Source organism: Phalacrocorax aristotelis, chromosome Z (genome assembly GCF_949628215.1).
Source record: "Phalacrocorax aristotelis chromosome Z, bGulAri2.1, whole genome shotgun sequence".
Taxonomy (NCBI): Eukaryota; Metazoa; Chordata; class Aves; order Suliformes; family Phalacrocoracidae; genus Phalacrocorax; species Phalacrocorax aristotelis.
In genome coordinates, this window is record NC_134311.1 from 28,729,536 (window position 1) to 28,747,081 (window position 17,546).

Genomic DNA, 17,546 nt, shown 5'->3' on the forward strand with positions numbered 1-17,546 from the left:
TCTTTTGTGATGGGGATACTTGATAGCACAGTGATTCCCTGATGTCTTGATATGTGATTTTTGCACTTCATTAAAGGAAACATGAAAAAAGATCATATGTTGCTTTAAAAAAACCAAACAAACAAAAACCAAAAAAGTCTTACCCCATCTTTTCACCTCAGAATCCAAGTAAAAGGCTGTGGCCTTCACATAAAAGATATACAGCAGATTTTTTCATCAAAAGGAAACTAGTGACTTTGGCATCATTTTGAGAATTTTATTAAAACCATAGGTTTCTATTCTGTACAAAACAGAGGATCTTTCTTTTTTTTTTTAAAAATGTATTAACCACATAAGAAATAATTCAGTGTTAAGTGGTTTGTTGATAAAAATCCGAAAGCTATATACAGGATTAATACCACACGACTGTATTAACGTAGAGACTATCAGCAACTTCAGCAATATATACAAACTACCTTTACACACATAAATATCTTATTTACAGCTAATAAATAACATCCAAAGCTAAATCATGTGTCCTCATGTACAAGAGCCTTCACTATTTTCTATCCAATTTCTGTATGTGTTTGAACAGGTATGCTGTTAATACAGGTTTAGATACAGACTCTTTATTTCCAAAGAACTTAACTCTTGAGAGAAAGTTGCAACAAAATATGAAGTCTATAGGGAATAAATCATTATATTTATTTTTAGAGGTCTCAAATGCAGTGGCTTAATACTCAACACCACCCTCAGTGACTCATCACATCTCTGCTGTAGTTTAAGGGTTAGGAAATCAAATGTGAGCGATTTGAGTTATTAATATTCCAACATATTGCACTGTTTAAGACTCTTATCCCCAAATATACTAGCAGCCACAGCTGGAAGGAAAAAACCAAACTGCACATGAAAATATACAATTTGATTTGCTTTCAAGATGGGATGATACTGGAGAAATCACCACCTCCACACTGTCTTGCACATGCAGGAAAAGACTACAAAAACCAGCATCAATAGCTGACATTACACTTCCCCAAGCATCTACCTTCACACCCTTCTGTCCCCCCAGCATTTTACCTTCTAGAAAGCCAAGAGAGGGCTACTAAACTTTTCAGAGCACTAGACAAATTAAGTGTTACTTAAAAAAGGAGAAGCAGAATGCGTTCAATGTATCTATTTTTGGCAACTTGCAGCATGTCTAATTCAAGAATGAACACTCTGACAAACACTTGTGCATCACACAATCAAGCTCCATTTAACTGTCACAGCTCTTGCCCCTTGCTGAATTCCACCTCATGTCAGAAAACCAAGCAGCTCCTAGGATCTAGCACTGTATCAGAACCCAAGCAACAAACCAAGTGGGTCACTGGCAGTCACAATTCCAGTACAGACAAGCATAGGCACGTTTGTCACCTGTCAAGTGGATTTATTTGCACTGAAGACTGCCTACAGCAGCCACTCAGCTGCATGACTGACATTTGGTGTCAAAGAGCAGAGAAACTGTCACAGTTTTGGCATTTGGGATGCAAGAAATTGTGTGTGGGGAAATTCTGTTTCCTGCAGTTTCTGGTACTCAATTCCTTTGCACTTCCTTTTTCACAGAGTATTGGAGGCTAGCTGGTTTCCTTTTCAGGGAATGAAAGCACAGAAAAAAAGTTGAATGTCTGCACAGGACACTAGTATTGCTGTCTTCTCCTACAACTGCTCTTTATTCCAGGGTAAGCTGCATAGAAATACATAGCTTAACAGATCATACCTATTGCTAAGCAGCACCGGCACCTACCCCCAGTAAAACACATTCCTAACCACAAACTAGAAAATTCATCCCCATATTAAGTCACTCCCTGACACCTTTTAGTAATACACACAGCAAAGGTGTTTTTTCACATGAGAAACCTATTCATTTGCTAAAAACATACTTGAAGACAATGAACTCCAGCCACCAGACTGTCTGAAAATTCAGTTAGCCAAGCCAGAAAAAAAAACCTGTCCAGTTTCAGAAGACACCTGAAAAGAAAGAAAAGCCAGGTACAAGGCTTTGCTCCTTTTCAATAAATACTAGAAAATTGCCATAGAGGATTTAATGTCAAGAAACCTTGTCACAAGGCGCCATGATTAAGCAAAATTACTTATTCCTTCCCAGCACTCAAGCCTTTGGCAAGTTCTTTTGCGGGTTTCTTTTTAACTATCGGATAATGTATTTTTATGGTTAGTAACTTTGTATGCTGAGACTTCCTTACAAGAAGTCTCCTAAGATAGCTAGGAATAGCAGGCAAAAAGCCAGCAGCGGATAAATATTTCTATATATTTGGTTCTGAACATCCAGTCCACAGGGATGAACAGACTCTCCTCCTCCCCAGTGTGGAAAAATCTTCATTCTTGTCACTTAAGCAGATTCGTAAGCAGAATTTTCTTTAGAGGCTTTCTTGGCACTGTGGGGGGGAGAAAGACAGATAAGGTGAAGAGGAAGACATAAGATACTTGTTCCTTTTTGTCTTATTTTTGAGAGTTAAGATTAAAAAAACCCCAACCACTTAACAGGAAAGGGGAAAAAAAGCCTACTTAACAGAAAAAAATATACACACAGAGCTCTCAAGGACTCCCCAGGTCATTGCCCTGGAGTGAAGGTCGGCACAAATGCCTTTTTATGCAGAACTAGATCTTAGTCTAGAAGTGTCCCCATGAGACCTTTCACACACAGCAGTTGCACTAAAATAAATATAACCACTTCTCCAGCTCAAACTTTAGTGGATAAAGTCCAAATAAACCTGGCCCCACATTTGAAAGTTTACTCTGTGTCATAAAAAATATGATCAAAAAAATTGAAGTGCACCAAGGGCTATTAAACACAGACTCAATCTCTGATCCAAATCAGTGATGCAAACCTCAGGAAGTCACTCAGCTGGCAGTTGCCAGCAGAAAGCAGTATGCCAGAGAGAGCACCTCCATATGCCTGCTCCATTTCTACATCAGCACCAGGGAATTTGCTGCTGGCCAGCAAGAAGTAAGGGCTCTGGACTGACTCAGTATGGATGTTTGGATGTTCTTCAGTTAAGGGCAGAGTATCTTTAGATAGAGGCATGCTCTCCTCTTTGCACTAGTGTCCTGTCTGTAAACCCTCTCTAACAAGTTATTTATACTTGGCCACTGTGTGAATGTGAGAGGCAGTGACCTGCACTCGCTTTTCGGACATCCTAACAACCACACAAGATGATGGTTAGCAGAGACCCACATTAGAGGTTTAAGATGCAAAAGCTGCCATAAGCAAACTTCAGGTTAGTCTGAGTTGTGATGCCTCTGAAGCCTTGAGAACACCAGTGCACAACTCAAGTAAATGAGGAAATTTTGGTACATCCTCCTGCTACCACTCCAGTTTCCCCCAACCCAAAAACAATAGTGATCACTCATACCCTCCTCTCTTCCTGTTGACAGGCTGCTCCAAGCATTTCACAAATATTGCTGCCTCTTCTCCCTTACCGAGATGTGAGGTGCCATCCCGAGAACAGAACACCACCCTGTGGAATGAATATTGGACAATCACATGACTCAGCCAGATGTCTCTTTTTAACCGTAGGAACAGGACTGGTGCTTGGAAGCAATCTTTGTACTTTGTCATATGGAACACTACTACTTTACAAGCCCGTGTGAAAATTGTTTTTAAAAGAGAGTTCTGTGACAAAAGAAACACTGTGCAAGGAAAACTGGTAAATGCATTATGCATGGACCCCAAACTGTAGCCATAACTTTTGCAGTCCTTTGCATAAAAATCTTCTTGTGGCTGAGAGCAGAAGCTCTTTCTCAAAGTCTCTTGGATCTCTTGCACCAGTCCTTGTGTGACTTTTTTGTCAGGTAAAATCTTGGAAGAAAGCCTTACTCCCTCAAATGTTTGCAAACAAAGTAGGTTGCCAATTCCAGCAAACCTGAGCAGTTGGTTTTCTAGTTATCAGTACTTTCCCCACCCCTATATTTGTTCAGCTCTGATAACTGTTCTTTGATAAAGTGACTGCCTTGTTTATTCAAAGGAGGAACATGTTATTCACAATACTGTACATATGACATGCATACTCTGTTCTGGGTCCATTTTCTGCTCATGGATCTCATGTCTAATGAATATTTCAAAAGATTCAGGTCAAAGCAGTTCTGTTTAGACTTTGCTGTTCTAATGTTCGTGCATTAGCAGTGTCCTGCAACAGTCATGTGTTTCATTTTCCACCCACCATTCAGGTATTCCTAGCTCCTAAGAAAATCCAGCTTAACAAAGCAGCGATGTCTTGTGTAAATGCACTTTTCAAAGTGTTTCTAAAAAATCTCCTTCTAAGCACCTCTTTGCAAAAAAACCCATGCAAATGTCCAGCAAGAGAAAGGAGGAGAACAACTGCAAATACGACCAGAGATGCTGGTTCATGGAGATCATATCCTACATATTATAACTAACCTGAGGCACATATGGTATACAAATGAATCATGTGAGAGTAGATCTACAGATCGCAGGTCCCAGTGGAAACAAACAACTGAACCTGGCTGACAAATGCTAGTTTGGTGGCACTGGAGCCCTGACTATCAGTGCTGGACCCATTTGTAACTGCTTTCCATATTTTGTCCTGCCCTGCAAGATATCAGGAATCAGAAATACTGTCAAACAAAACTAATATATCTTATAACAAGCAAAACAAGTTACTTTTTCTGAGTTTCTCCTGACTTCACTCTGACTCTCTGGATGTCAAATGTAAAAGGAGTCCACCAATCTGACCAGCTGAAGAAGGTGTCTTTCTCCCACTGCAGCTTCAGCATAAGCAGGTCACCAATGTCCACTTCTGTGTAAATCAGGAAGGAGAAGGTCTTGTTTGACGAGACTTCAGGCCTGTGGGGAGGGGAACAAGGAAAAAGAAACAAAAAAGTGGGAACTGTTGGAGAGATAAAGAAAGTTAAGGAGAAACACGAATCCAGGACTTTATGTAGTTCAAAGAAGGAAGCAACCTTCTCCATAGTTCTGATGGATGGAATAAGGGAAAGACACCTTAAGCTTTTGTAGAGGTACAAGGAAAAGCTTTCTGCAGCAAGGCTGGTAACACCCTGGGACAGACTGCCAGGCAAGGGGTGTCTTCTTCAGTGCTGGTGGCTCTCAGAAGCACCAGCCAGGAACAGTTTAGGTTCCTTGGAGAACAAAACAGACTTTGGTGCTTTCCAGCCCCACTCCCTGCCAGCTCAGGTGCAGGGATGTAAGCACAGACTTCTGCTTATTTGCAGAGCTGTGGAGGCAAGTCGCATGTCTCCCTCAGCTTCTGCACTGAGGCCTTCAGACCCAGACTTAACTCTTGGGTGCAGTCTGCTTTTAAGGAGCTTTCACATGGCTGGAACACAGCATAAAGATACTGAAGAGAAGAAAACAAGAAACCTGCCACACGACAAAAATTCTTATTAGGCTAAGCCACAGGTCAGACTTCACATTCCCATATTTCAGATCTCTATCAGAGCAGCTCCTGCAGAGCTTAGGTCATTAGCTTCAGCAGTGGATGTGTCCTCTTGATCAAGGACAAGAGCAGATTCTGAGATCCTGGAGGATTTCTGTAGCTGGAGCTAGGACAAGTTTTTCAACCAGAGCTTTAACAGATTTAGGTGGACTGAACAGTACATTGCAGTTGTTTCTGTTGCTACTCACAGTGTGAAAGCAATGTTCTCACTCTCGTCTAGAGTGCCATAGAGAGAGATCAGGAATGGCTGGTTTGTCTTGGTTGTATTAGTCTTTCCAAAGAAATGGATCTTGACCTGGTAATGAAAGACTAGAAGACCACAAAAGAAAAGGCCATTAGGAAAAAAAACTATCTTCAGAGACACTGCTGGTAATGAAACCCCCCAAAAGCCCCCATGCAAATCCTAAACTGGAATACACCAACATCACTAAACCGAGGTGTTTAGTTCCTGGCAGGTATCCAGAGAACTACTTGCATGAGAATTTAAAAATCAGGATTCAAGGGAATCACAATTAAAAAAGGACCTTTCTAGATCTTGCAACTAAACTCTGCACTTTAGTTGGCTGCCACCTTAACCCCAGAGTCTGCAGTATCACCTTCAAACCTGTTATAAATGCGTAAGACTTGCTGTCCTTGAAACAATCGAGCTGTGCCCTCCTCATACAGAAGCCTTGGTAAAAAAATTCAACCCACTGACACTGCAGATTAAGCACCAAATGCCAACAAAACACCAGTATTGCAGCTGTTCTAACACTGCAGGAATGTGCCCTCTGATTGCTGGTCCATCACACAAAGCACACAATGAGCATATCATGTGGCAGAGTCAAAGCTAGGGACGAAAAAAAAGGTAGTAAAATCCAACTCAGAAGCTATTTCCCTAGCTGAAAGCCTTCCAGTTCTTTCTGGCAATGTCCTTCTTGTACCTACCACTGTGGCCATGGGAATCAAGAAGTTCTGTGATATTTAGACAAGAGCTGGTGCACCTCTGGGAAAGGCACTACAGAAAGCACAAGTCTCATGGTTGCACATCTTTAAAGAAGTTGCTCATCAGGCTGAGATCTGCTGATTACTTTCCCAGTAGTAGGACAAATTCACTGGGATGAAAAATACTGAAAAATTTGGAAGACTCAGTTGTTCCAAGTGACCAGGCTTTAGAGTAAATCCTCTTAATTTTGCTACTTAGAAACTTGCTGAAAATATCTTCCTTTTTCTATCGTACCCCACCTCCACACCATGAGTAAGATGATACTGTTTTTCTGAGACCACACTTCAGCTCCTGCTTAATGGCAAACTGCAGGCAAGCTTCACACCTGCTCAGCACAGGTACCAAAGCAGCAATATTGGCATCTGCAGCACACACACACCCTGACACACAGCTGAGCAAAAGCACCAGTCTTGCTCACCACTAAGCAAGCAGGACCTACCTTTATAGGGCATCTGAGCACGGGTCTTCAAGTACATTTTGGTGTTTCTCTTCGTTCTCACTCTGTTGACCTTGTAACCCAAATTGTTGCAGCGGTTCTTCCGGCAGCTCAGACAGAGTCCCTTCTCAAAGGCCTCCTTTGTGTTGCAGCGGTAGGCCATGCTGGGCTTTTCTTCATAGAGGAGGGAGTCAATGAAGAGGTGGATGGATCGTTCATGAGAGCATTTCACTAGCTGATCCACATCTTGAAAGAAAAAATGTGTAATAGTATACACAAATGCATATAATGCTACAAACCCCTAAGCAATGGCGTCAGCAGGCATGATCCACTATGCCAGAGCTGAGCTTTATAGGATGCTTTTAAAATAACAAATTCTTGTGCCTCTCAGAGATCTTTGCTTGCAAGAAGGCTGCAGGCTATTGAAGATCTCCCTTTGGATGTTATACTGTTTGTTTCAGAGCAGACTCACCTGCAAAGCCTTTTTCAGCAATCAGACGGAGTGCTTCTCCCAAGTTGCAACCTGGCTGGAAACCTCCACCATTAGGATAAATATCGATGTGTCCAACAGGCTTCTGGATCCCAATGCTGCGGTCTGGAGAGCCTCGAGTGTAGGTGTGTAGGACATCCACAAAGTCAGCATCATCCGGGGAGAGGCGGGTAGGAGCATCAGCATACTCAAAGGTAGGACCAGCTGGATCCAGCCCTTTATGGGGCAAATCACAAAGAATAACTGAAATTATTGTCTTCCAAAGATACCAATGGTGATAGCAAATGCCAAACTCAACTACCACACTGAGCCAGAGTATTGCATGTGGTGTCGGCGTCACTGCAGACATTACAGTGGGATCATTTAAGTAGCATTCATGCATAAAGAACAGTCAAATACACTACACTGAAATGCTGTCACTGTATAAAGAAATAAGGTGTATGTAAAGAAGCCCAGATAACCTCACACCTGTAACATTTCCAGTGAATGGAAGAAACAAGCTAGTAAATATTTTCTCAATGTCTTCTTCTCTTTTCAAGAAACAGAGGAATTGTAAGATTTCTATTTGAAGTGTCTGAAGTGTGGAAAATGTCTTGCTGCTAACTCCCTGCTAGGGGAACAAGTGGGAATCATAAACAAGAGTTTCACTGTCTACATGCCTAAGGGGAAGAAGATCATTATGGTAAATTGTCAAGTTGCAGCAACACTGACATCAAAAACACCCAGAACTATTCTGCCAGTGAACAAGTACTTTCTCTCGAGTCCAGACAACTACTTGAGAGATGGCTAAAGGCAGAGCTTCAAGGGACATGTCTTTTCTGCAGCCCTCAGCTGGGGACAGGCACCTGGGTTGTTCACCCCTGGCTAGCCTCACCCAGTCTGAGCTGCCTCCCCCTGCTGTGAGGACTTCAGGGACCACATCCCATTGCTCCCTGTGCTCGACAGTGATGCCGCTTTCCCAGGGAAATATTCATCCTGGGCACCGAGGGCAACCGTGGGAGCAAATCAGAGTGCTACTGGAGTTTGAGTGATTTGGCAGCCTCAGTGAAAGCAAATCTGCAGCTGAGAGTAAGGAAGGGTAGAGGGACTAGTACTTTGGCCTTCTGATTTTGATCTGCGACCTCTCAGGAATCAGCTTTTCCTGATGTGACTGATGCCTAGCCCACCCCCCAGCATGCCTGTGGATCTGGGATCACAGCCAGGCTCAGGTGAAAGGGCAATGGGTGCCAAAAGGAAGTGAGCTTGGCTTCCATTTGAATGCCGCTCCCAAGCTCTCACAGCAGCAAAGACACCACAGATGAGTAATTTTCTTAGCCTCATTTGCTGATGTTAGCATTTCCTTTTGTCACTGAGACCAGTGCTAGGGGGTCAGCTCTCCAGGTGCTGGGATGTAAATGAGACACAGAGCAGCCATGCATTTTGCCTTGTCTATCACAGTTTTCAGCCTCCAAAAATCACCCTAAGCAGACATTTAAGCATGCATAGGAACAGGGCATGCATATGTACACTTCCCTTCCCAAAACTCTCCCAGTATTCTTTTCAGCCTAGAATATGACTTGAGCCTGTTTGGATTAATTTTCTTTAGTAACCCACAGTGGGCCTCTTCTGATTATCTGTGCAGTGTCCCTCTGAGCCCATATAAACTTCTTGCATCCACAGCATCCCATGGCAAAGATCTCTGCAGATATTACACCCACTGCAGGAGGATCTACCTCCTGTTCTTTTTGAATGGCTCTACCAGCTGCAAGGGATGATCACCTGGATGAAGACAACCAGATGAAGTTGTCATCCTGCAAGATATACTGTGACCTTCTCCGAGCCATGGATTTGGCAAGTCTCAATCACACATCCCCCACCTCCCTCACCAACTAGTCTCTTTTCATGGCCAATGAATCCCTGCCTACCCACTCATTTCTTGTGCAGAAGCAGATCAAGGCTCCTCACCCACCACCTTTGCTGTTCTTCTCTGAACCTTTTCCAGATCTACTACAGAAATATCAGCCCTGCTGATTCAGTAAAGAATGAACACATAACCCAAGTACTGCTAACAAGCAACAATTATTCTGGTGGTTTTCCAGAGGAATTTAATATTTCAGCATGGAAGAGACAGGAATCTACAGCCACAGGTTTTCTTACCAGTAATTCTGTTCACCTTCTTCTTGGTCAGGCTCCCAGCAATCCCAGCAGCATGAGCACCTAGACTGTACCCCAGCAAGTGGACATTGTTGAGAGGATAATTGAACTGCTCCTGCAGAAGAGAGCAATTTGTTTGAAGTCAAATGGGAAAACCTCAGAAGACAAGGGAAAACGTGTTGTAAGCACTGGGAATTCTTTGAGCCATGAATAACAGAAGAAACTAAATACAATTAACAATTTTGTGCCATACTAGGTCACTTGACTTAACTAACTTAAGGCAAAAATCTAAGCAGACAGCACTGTGGAACGAAGGACAGAACGCAGGGCCATGTATTATATAAAAGGTTTTCAGCCACCCCCTCCCCACCAGTTTCTGGATCTCCTACGTATTTCCCAAAGGCAGGGCAGACTTCTGTTTCCCAAGGGCTGGTTGCTGTATAACATATAGGAACCTGTCTTCCATAGCTACCTCTCACAGAGCCTTCAGAGATACTGTAGACTCATAGAGCTCCACAGACCACAAGGTAAAGTTTCTGGAATCCACTATAAAAGGCCTCCTTGAATAAGAGAACCATTAAATTAAAGCTGAGATTTTACCCGTCCAGCAAAAGTACTGTCTGCAACAGCTTAATCTTCTCCTGTTGGGTAGATGGAGTTAACACAGCTGCCTCATTGTTGTTCTGTCTCCTAGGACATTATGTACAATGTGAGACATGTGGCTACATGTCTTACCTCCATCCAGTCAATAAACATAGCAACATCCTTTCCCACCAGCTTAGTGTACGCAGCAGACACTGGGTAGTGCTGCTGAGCTCGAATTAGCCAGTCCACCACAATGACGTTTGAATCAGGTTCCCTCTTGTACAGAGCATCCACCAGCTTCGGGACCCAACTTTCATACATTCCTGTCACCTGTTGAGGTTTTTTTAATTAAAAAAGGAGATATCTTAATATTAATCTGTGGTGTATACCTCGGAATGTGGTTAAAAGGGAGATTCCTCCCCTTTCTTCTTACCGTCCACCCATGGATCACCACAAAGGTTTTACTGGTATGGTTGAAGTTGCACTGTGCCAGGCTGTCCACCTGCCCAGGAACAAGGTAGCAGACATCCTCATCAGGCTCTGCAGGCGTCCGTAAGGAAAACTTGCTCTCAATTCCCCCAAAATTGGTCTCAGCCTCTGCTATGCAAGAACACAAGAAATACAGTACTGTTTTAGGAGTATTAGGACAAACAATTCAGAAGTCACAGGTACGATGCTGGAGAGATCTCAAGAACAGTCAAGAAATGGGACATGTGTTTTTCATTTCCTACAGCACTCCTTTTGTGCCACAACAGCCACGTAAAAAGGAAATGAAAGGGTGAAAATTGCTCCCCCTCCAAGGTCCTGCTAAAAGAGCGAGAATCTGGCTAGCTGTCACAGAGGTATGAATTCCTTTTAGGAGTCAGTATTTTCCCCGTTACATTATTAGGAGAAAACCTGTGAATTAACCACAACAGTGCAGAAAACTGCACAGGACAGTCAGACAGTACATGCAGGAAAGCAGCAACTTTCTGCCATACTGTTACATATTTTGGTGGTGCATCTTCCACATCACTTCATCAGTAATCACCGCCTAAGAAGGCTCTTTATAGCATCTAGTAGCTGCAGTGAATTACAAATACGAGCTGCAAAGTCACCACTTTTTTACAAAATGCTAGTTTTAACCTTTTACCAACAGACAAAAACAGCAAGTGAGAAGATCAGACACCCACATTAAGGAAATTGAACTAGCAAAGCAGAAACCTGTATTTTGAAGGCAGTATTTCTTCAGATCATCTGATAAGCAACACCGCAGGAAAAAATATTCCGCTGCCTGAAGCTATGGGGGGGAAACCCAGGGACCCAGGACTGGACAGTGGCATGAAGATCAAGTACTGGCGGTAACAAACAATGTGATGGCCTGAGAAGATCACTTAGAGAACTCCCTCCAGCTTCAAAACCTGTTTTCCTTTTGTTCCTGCCAAGGCAGAGAAGTGACTTTAGGCTTCATGCTCACTACTTCCTTTGTCTCGGAAGAAACTTAAATGCCTCTCCTCTTTTTACATCTGAATCAACACTTAACTACCTCTATATCCAGCAGACCCTGTAATTAACTGTGGACTTAAACACCAATGCTTTTCAAAAACCAGGCCCTTCTTTGGCAACTTGCATTTAGCAAATATTGATTGCCTGTTTTACAAATGCAGCTGAACTCAGGCCAGCTCTGTCCTGCTCAGTGTTGTGTTTCCCGGCATCGTAACCACGAAGCTTTCACAAACTCCTAAACACTGCAAGGCTGCAAGCCACCATAGGGAATGCAAAGGGACATTGCGAGGATCTCATGCCAGACACGCCAAACAGACTTCCGTTCCCCTTCTTCTTCCCATTGCAGAAGAGGTTTTCTATAATAACTGGATGATCTATATTTCTCCATAAAGTTGTGCTGCATCACTCAGAGTTGATAAATAATTAACTCTTCATTTTTTTCTGGAATCTTTTCTAGTCTTCTCATTCAAGCTACCATACTCAGCAGGGCACTGACTTATGCCTAACCTCACTCAGCCCTCAGGTAGCTGTATAAAGTCTGGGAGGTTCCTACTGTGCTTGGTGGGCCACAGAAACCAGGGTCTCGCTTCTCACGCGACGTGTAAAACCAGCACACAGCCTGGCAACAAATGCTCATGTACAAGCCTTAGAGAGACTGCCATCATCTGCAATCAACAGCTTAACATTGCCCAAGTTCATCAGGACCTCTCACCTGCCAAAAGCAAAGCACATGCAGTGAAGTAACAAGAACTGTTCACTGAACAGAGGCAGTGCTCAGCTTTAGGTTTTGACCTTGACCATGCTAGGCCAGCTAGCTAATCTGGGATAATTACACTGAGGGCCCCTTCCTGCCTCTTTCCCCCTACAGAAGGGATAAAGTTCATGAAAAACACCTTTCTCCAAACCAGTAGAAGTATTCACATAATGGTGAATATAAGATTTTATCTACTGAAAGTAAAATTTACCAAACTAACCAAATTCTGATCTTCCTCAGAAATCACCCTTTTCTTATATTGTTGCACATTCAAAACTTCCTTTTCTCACCGACAGTACTAAACCCCTTTCTGAAACAAATCTTTAGAGATACACTATTTACTTTTTAGTCAGAAAAAGAAAAGTCCCAAAGGCCAATCAGCTAAATACCAACTATAAACTTTTTACTCAGCAGTGAATCAGTAAAACCTTGAAAGGACCAAGAACAACTTTCAGCTGTAAGGCATACAATGCAAGGACTTTCAATTATGTGTATTCCTGCCCAGTACCGGAAGGCGAGCAAGAATAGTCCACCTGCTCCCTAGTTAATAGTGCTTCCTTTCATACTTAGGTATCATTTCCCTTCTGAATTAAATCTGATAATCATCGAAAATCTAAATTAAGTTGATATCCTGCCTTGTAGTGTGTTTTCAATTACAAACACATGCTAGAATTTGCATATAGGTTCAGACCCACATCTCTTGGAAATAAGCTTATAAAACTATATTTACAATTCTAAGCACACCATACTTAAAGGTGCACTGAGAAAAGTGCACCAAACTTAGAAAGGTGGCAGTACAATGACACCTACCACTGAAGATGCGCAAAGTGCTTCACAGATTCATGTGTTTCAGACTAAAAATCTTCGGGGGGGATTTAAGGGCATAGGAGCCCTGAGATGCAGTCACCACCAGGAAAGCAGCAGCTGCAGAGCAACAGCCTGTGAGTTAGGAAAATGGCAGACGGCCACTCTGCTCATTTAGCTATGTTGTATGAGGAATTAGAAAGTCAGAAGAAACTATTGTTAGCATCTTTCATGCCCACAAGAACCATCACGTTGTCTAATATCCACATATGCTCAGTTCCCAGCAGCAAGATACCCTCTGGATGAGGGAAGTATGTGTGGTGGGGTTTGTTACAAGCTTTTTAATGATGTGCTCATTAAGAAGCTACCCTCAAAAGTTGCCTAAGTCTGGCTTTGCAAATTCTGTATGGCTCAGATCATAAGATAACATGTCTGCACCTCATGGTGTTCTGCACACACGCTGCAGTACCACTTCACCTCCCACCTTCTGCAAATTAAGTTTTAGAAATACAGTACAGATGTACATAATAGTATGTACACGCGCACCACACATACAGACATCTATATGTACCACGCTTTAAAACCGCAGCAGAGATGCTACAAAGCGTATCACTTCAGAAAACTAGCATTTGTCACTTCTACTTTTGTACCTCAATGTATCTTGGTCTATTTAAAAAAAATTATTCAGAACCAGTGTATTTTGTCATACATAGATTTTTGTTACATACCTCTTCCTCATAGATTTGAGGTGAGAAGTCCCCTTGAATCATGTCCTAACTGAGCTAGTCAAACAGTTGGGTCTCATTCTTACAGCCTTACACAAAACCAAAGAAATGCAGAGACCGTCAATGTAAACACTCATTGCTGGTTAGTTAATGATGTGTTTTAACACAAATTAATTAAAACAGGGAAAACTCAGAAATAGGGAGTCTTCAGCATGCTTCTGAAAGGTGGGCAGAAATTTACCTGAATATGCAGCAGGTTTTACTTAGATACAGAAATTAGATATAAAGAAATTTATGTGCATCCATACTGAAACACTGAAGTAGTTTTTAGTGACAAGAATGCAAGTCCATTTCTGAACAAGGCCTCAAAGAGAAGCAGACCTGGAGACAAAAAAATGTGTCAACAAAACAAATCTATGCTTTTGCTAAAATACCACACTTACCAGCCTTAGTTCAGCAGAGGTATACAGGCATGTGTTCTGCATGGCAAAAGCTACCAGGCACATAGTTGCAAATGCAAGCCTCTGTTACAAAATAAAGTTTTCTGGCCACTGCTACGTGCTTACCATTATTAAGGTGACCTACAAGGGGATTATTTAGAAAACTGGAAAAGGGAATGGAATTAAGTCACCAATTTCAGACCCGAGCTGGCTTTTCTAACAGCCTACAGGCTGCGTTGCCAAACGCCATGATTTTATCATGCCCTGCAAACTTTCCGATGCTTTTCTTAAACCTCCACTTACATAATCTCAGGTTTTTAAAAACAGCTCTCCTCTACATCAAGGTATAGAGAATATTGTATAACTCAGAAAAAAATGCAAAAATAAAAAGCTTAGAAACTGACAAAAATCAAGTTTAATTTTCCAGTTTAAACCTCATGACACTTCGGACTTGCAATCTGTGATTTGAGACCCCTACTGATTTTGAAAGCATCCCACTGACTTTAAGCGTTCTGACACAGTACAAATACAGGTTTACACACTAATCAAGAGAATTTGGCTTCAAGTTTCCTTCATGGAAGCCCACGGTGACCTGGCAACCGATTTTGATGAAGAAAACTGTTTATCACCAGCCAGCTGGGTGGAGAACATGAGTTTTGAGGAAGTAACAGCATCTGGAATATTAATCAAAAGTTAAACTGCCCACATGAGACACAGGATGCCAAATATGATAACAATGCATTTGCCAGAATCAGTGCACCTGAACTATGGTTTTAAAAAGGGAATCTTTGATAAACAACAATTTCCTGGCGCTATGTACACAGAAATGGAAATACTGTACGAAACTTGGATACTGTGATGAAAACTGCTGTTGATTGCCTCTGATGGCACAAGATTGAATTCTAAGCAAGAATACATTCCTTTGACTGTGCCCTAGCACCCCATCCTCTTACTTTTGAATACTTCCCTTCAGTTTCCTCGTACACGACAGAAACAACAAAGGCATCTGCAGAGAAAAAAGCAGTGGTTTCCATATCCCATTTTAGTACCGCACAGTAGCTCTGAGAGCTACAGCCACATTTTCTTCTAAGGCTGGGGACTTTTAAAGATAAAACACGCCTGGGAGATTAGTGTAAGAAAAGTAAGATTGTGACAGGGCACTGCTAACGTAAGTTTATGGGGTAGCGGTCTTGTAAAGTGTTTTAAAGCTGCAGTCATGTTGTGATTAACGAAGAAAGCATCAGTGAGCATCTAGTAGTCAACATTCGCACATGTTCCACTTTCTTTGGCCTGTAGGGTACCTATGCACAAATGCGGTTAGAAATAGGTGTAGGGTTAAGTGCACGCATATACAGACACGGTGAGAGCGTGCGCCTCTGCTCACGTTTTTCCCTAATGGATTCTCCTGCATTAAAGGCGTTTCCTACAACCCAAATACATTATCATGACGCTGATGAAACTCAGCCTTGCCTTAAACAATTCGGACCAAGAACGGTCGGAAGTTGGGATGCCGGGCGAGCCCCACGCACAGCGGAGGGCCCTGGCCCTGCGGGGCGCCCAGGACCCGGCCGCGGTGCTACCGCTGCGGCAGCCCATCTCCAGCGGGGAACTCGTGGAGTCCTTGCCCCGCGGGTGGGTGGGGGGGAGACGGGATCATCCCACACCCCGAACCTCCAGAGCCCGTGCCACCAGCCCGGCAGGCTGTGCCGCCGCTCCGGGCACGGAACCGGCTCCGGGTCTGTCCTAAAAGGCCCCCAGCACGGCCCTCCAGAGCCCTCCAAGCCCACCCCCCACGCCAGCCAGGTTCCGCAGCATCCCCCGCACCCCGGCAGAGCCTTGCAAAGCCAAGTCGCAAACTCCCCTTTCCCGCCATGCCGGCGATATTTCCCCTGCACACCCGCCCCCACCCCGAACGCAAGAGGCACGCCCAGCACCTCCCCTGCACCCCCCGCCCCGGGCCGGGGACTTACCGCCGCCGGCGGCCGCGCCGGGAGCAGCCGCCCAGCCCAGGCACAGGCAGAGGGCGACCAGAAACGCCTCTCTCCCCATCGCGCCGCCTCTCTCCCTGCGCTCTGCCGCGACAGAAAAGTTTCGGTGCAAAAAAAATTTTTTAAAAAAGTAAGTTTTTAAGTTTGGGTTTGTTTTTCTCTTTAAAAAAAAAAAAGTACAACTATAGCGCAAAAATAATGCGACGGCAAGGAACTGCTCTGGGAGCAGCCCCGGGAGCGCCGACGGCCACACAAGCCCCTGCCACCGCCGCTCGGTCCCCGGGCCCTTATGTCCCCACCAATATGCAAATATGCAAATGAGCCCACACACCCATTGGGCGCGCGCCGCGGGGCGGGGCCGGCGCTGCCCGAGGGCGGGCAGGGTTTGGGGGGGTGCCGAGCCGCTCCCCCGGGGCACCGTGACCCCGGCCGGCCCCGGCCCCGGGCACGGCCCGCACGGCCGAGGCCCGGGAGCCCCGGCAACGTGCTTCGGTGCGCACAGACCCTCGGGTCCCAGCGCGCCGGCCCGGCTCCCTCCGCCCAGCCGCCCCTGCCCCCGCTCTGCCCTCTCCCCGCCGGCCGGCGGTGATGCGGCCCCGCCGCTCTCCCCTTGGTCCTCCCTGCCTTGGGCAGCCTAGCTCCCCCGTGCCTCGAGTGAGATACTCCTTCTCCCGCTTGCTTTTGCACCAGGAACCAGCTGCTCATTTTCAGTTCAGTGCCTGCCAGGGGCCTTCTGATGTTCCCTTGAAAAAACTTTGCTAAAACCTTATTTTGCCGGCACTCAAGGGGATACAAGTTTGGAGCATAGATTAATTCGCTGGAAATTGCATCTGTACTCTGGAGAAATGTAAAGTTGCCTCTGAGCTTTTCAACTCTCTCTGCCCTCCCCTCAGCAATATGGTTTGCAAGCAGCTCTGCATCGGTGGCCACTGGGTGAAAGATCAGTTATGTAAGGACATGTAATAGAGAAATATTAAATTAATAACAAGACCAGCTTTCATTTCACTATGCAGTGTGTTGTCAAAGGCCCAGCTTTGTAAAGAAGCTTATGACGCTTACAGGGAATGAGGACTCCCTGGGTTTTGCAATGTGAGGCAAATGGGACTCACTTTGAGGGTAACTGACTCTTCTTGGACCAGGCGCCACAGGAGACTAAAATATACCTGGTTCATATTAGTAAGGCTATTCAATAAGACGTTGCTCGAGTGTTGCAGAACTGGGTCACCTTTGCAACATTAGATTTCATTAAAAGACCAGTCAGATCTATGAGT

The 17,546-nt window shown here is 44.2% G+C and overlaps 1 protein-coding gene across 2 annotated transcripts; it reads right to left on the reverse strand.

Annotated features, from left to right (window-relative positions):
- Window positions 1-242: 242 nt before the first annotated feature.
- On the reverse strand, window positions 243-16,574 carry LPL (lipoprotein lipase). 2 transcript variants are annotated; one of them, XM_075078645.1, is made up of 10 exons: window positions 16,258-16,574; window positions 10,513-10,676; window positions 10,230-10,409; window positions 9,498-9,609; window positions 7,344-7,577; window positions 6,875-7,117; window positions 5,639-5,759; window positions 4,658-4,840; window positions 3,390-3,494; window positions 243-2,411 (listed from the first exon to the last, which is right to left on the reverse strand). In XM_075078645.1, exons 1-10 carry the CDS (start codon window positions 16,334-16,336, stop codon window positions 2,366-2,368), a joined length of 1,467 nt encoding a protein of 488 aa, XP_074934746.1. In that variant the 5' UTR covers window positions 16,337-16,574; the 3' UTR covers window positions 243-2,365. The 2 variants fall into 2 exon arrangements, with proteins under 2 accessions (XP_074934746.1, XP_074934747.1); XM_075078646.1 differs by having other exon boundaries at window positions 10,513-10,679; window positions 16,258-16,551.
- Window positions 16,575-17,546: the final 972 nt, after the last annotated feature.

Bases quoted from the DNA above. Each gene is read 5' to 3' on its own strand.
- LPL (XM_075078646.1), bottom strand. From the start codon at position 16,336: ATGGGGAGAGAGGCGTTTCTGGTCGCCCTCTGCCTGTGCCTGGGCTGG. The intron at 7,578-9,497 runs GTAAGAAAACCT...TGCCCCATAAAG, and splicing joins GAAGGTGAACAGAATTACTG to GGCTGGATCCAGCTGGTCCT. The intron at 2,412-3,389 runs GTATGAGTGATC...TCCCCCCCACAG, and splicing joins GTCAACAGGAAGAGAGGAGG to TGCCAAGAAAGCCTCTAAAG.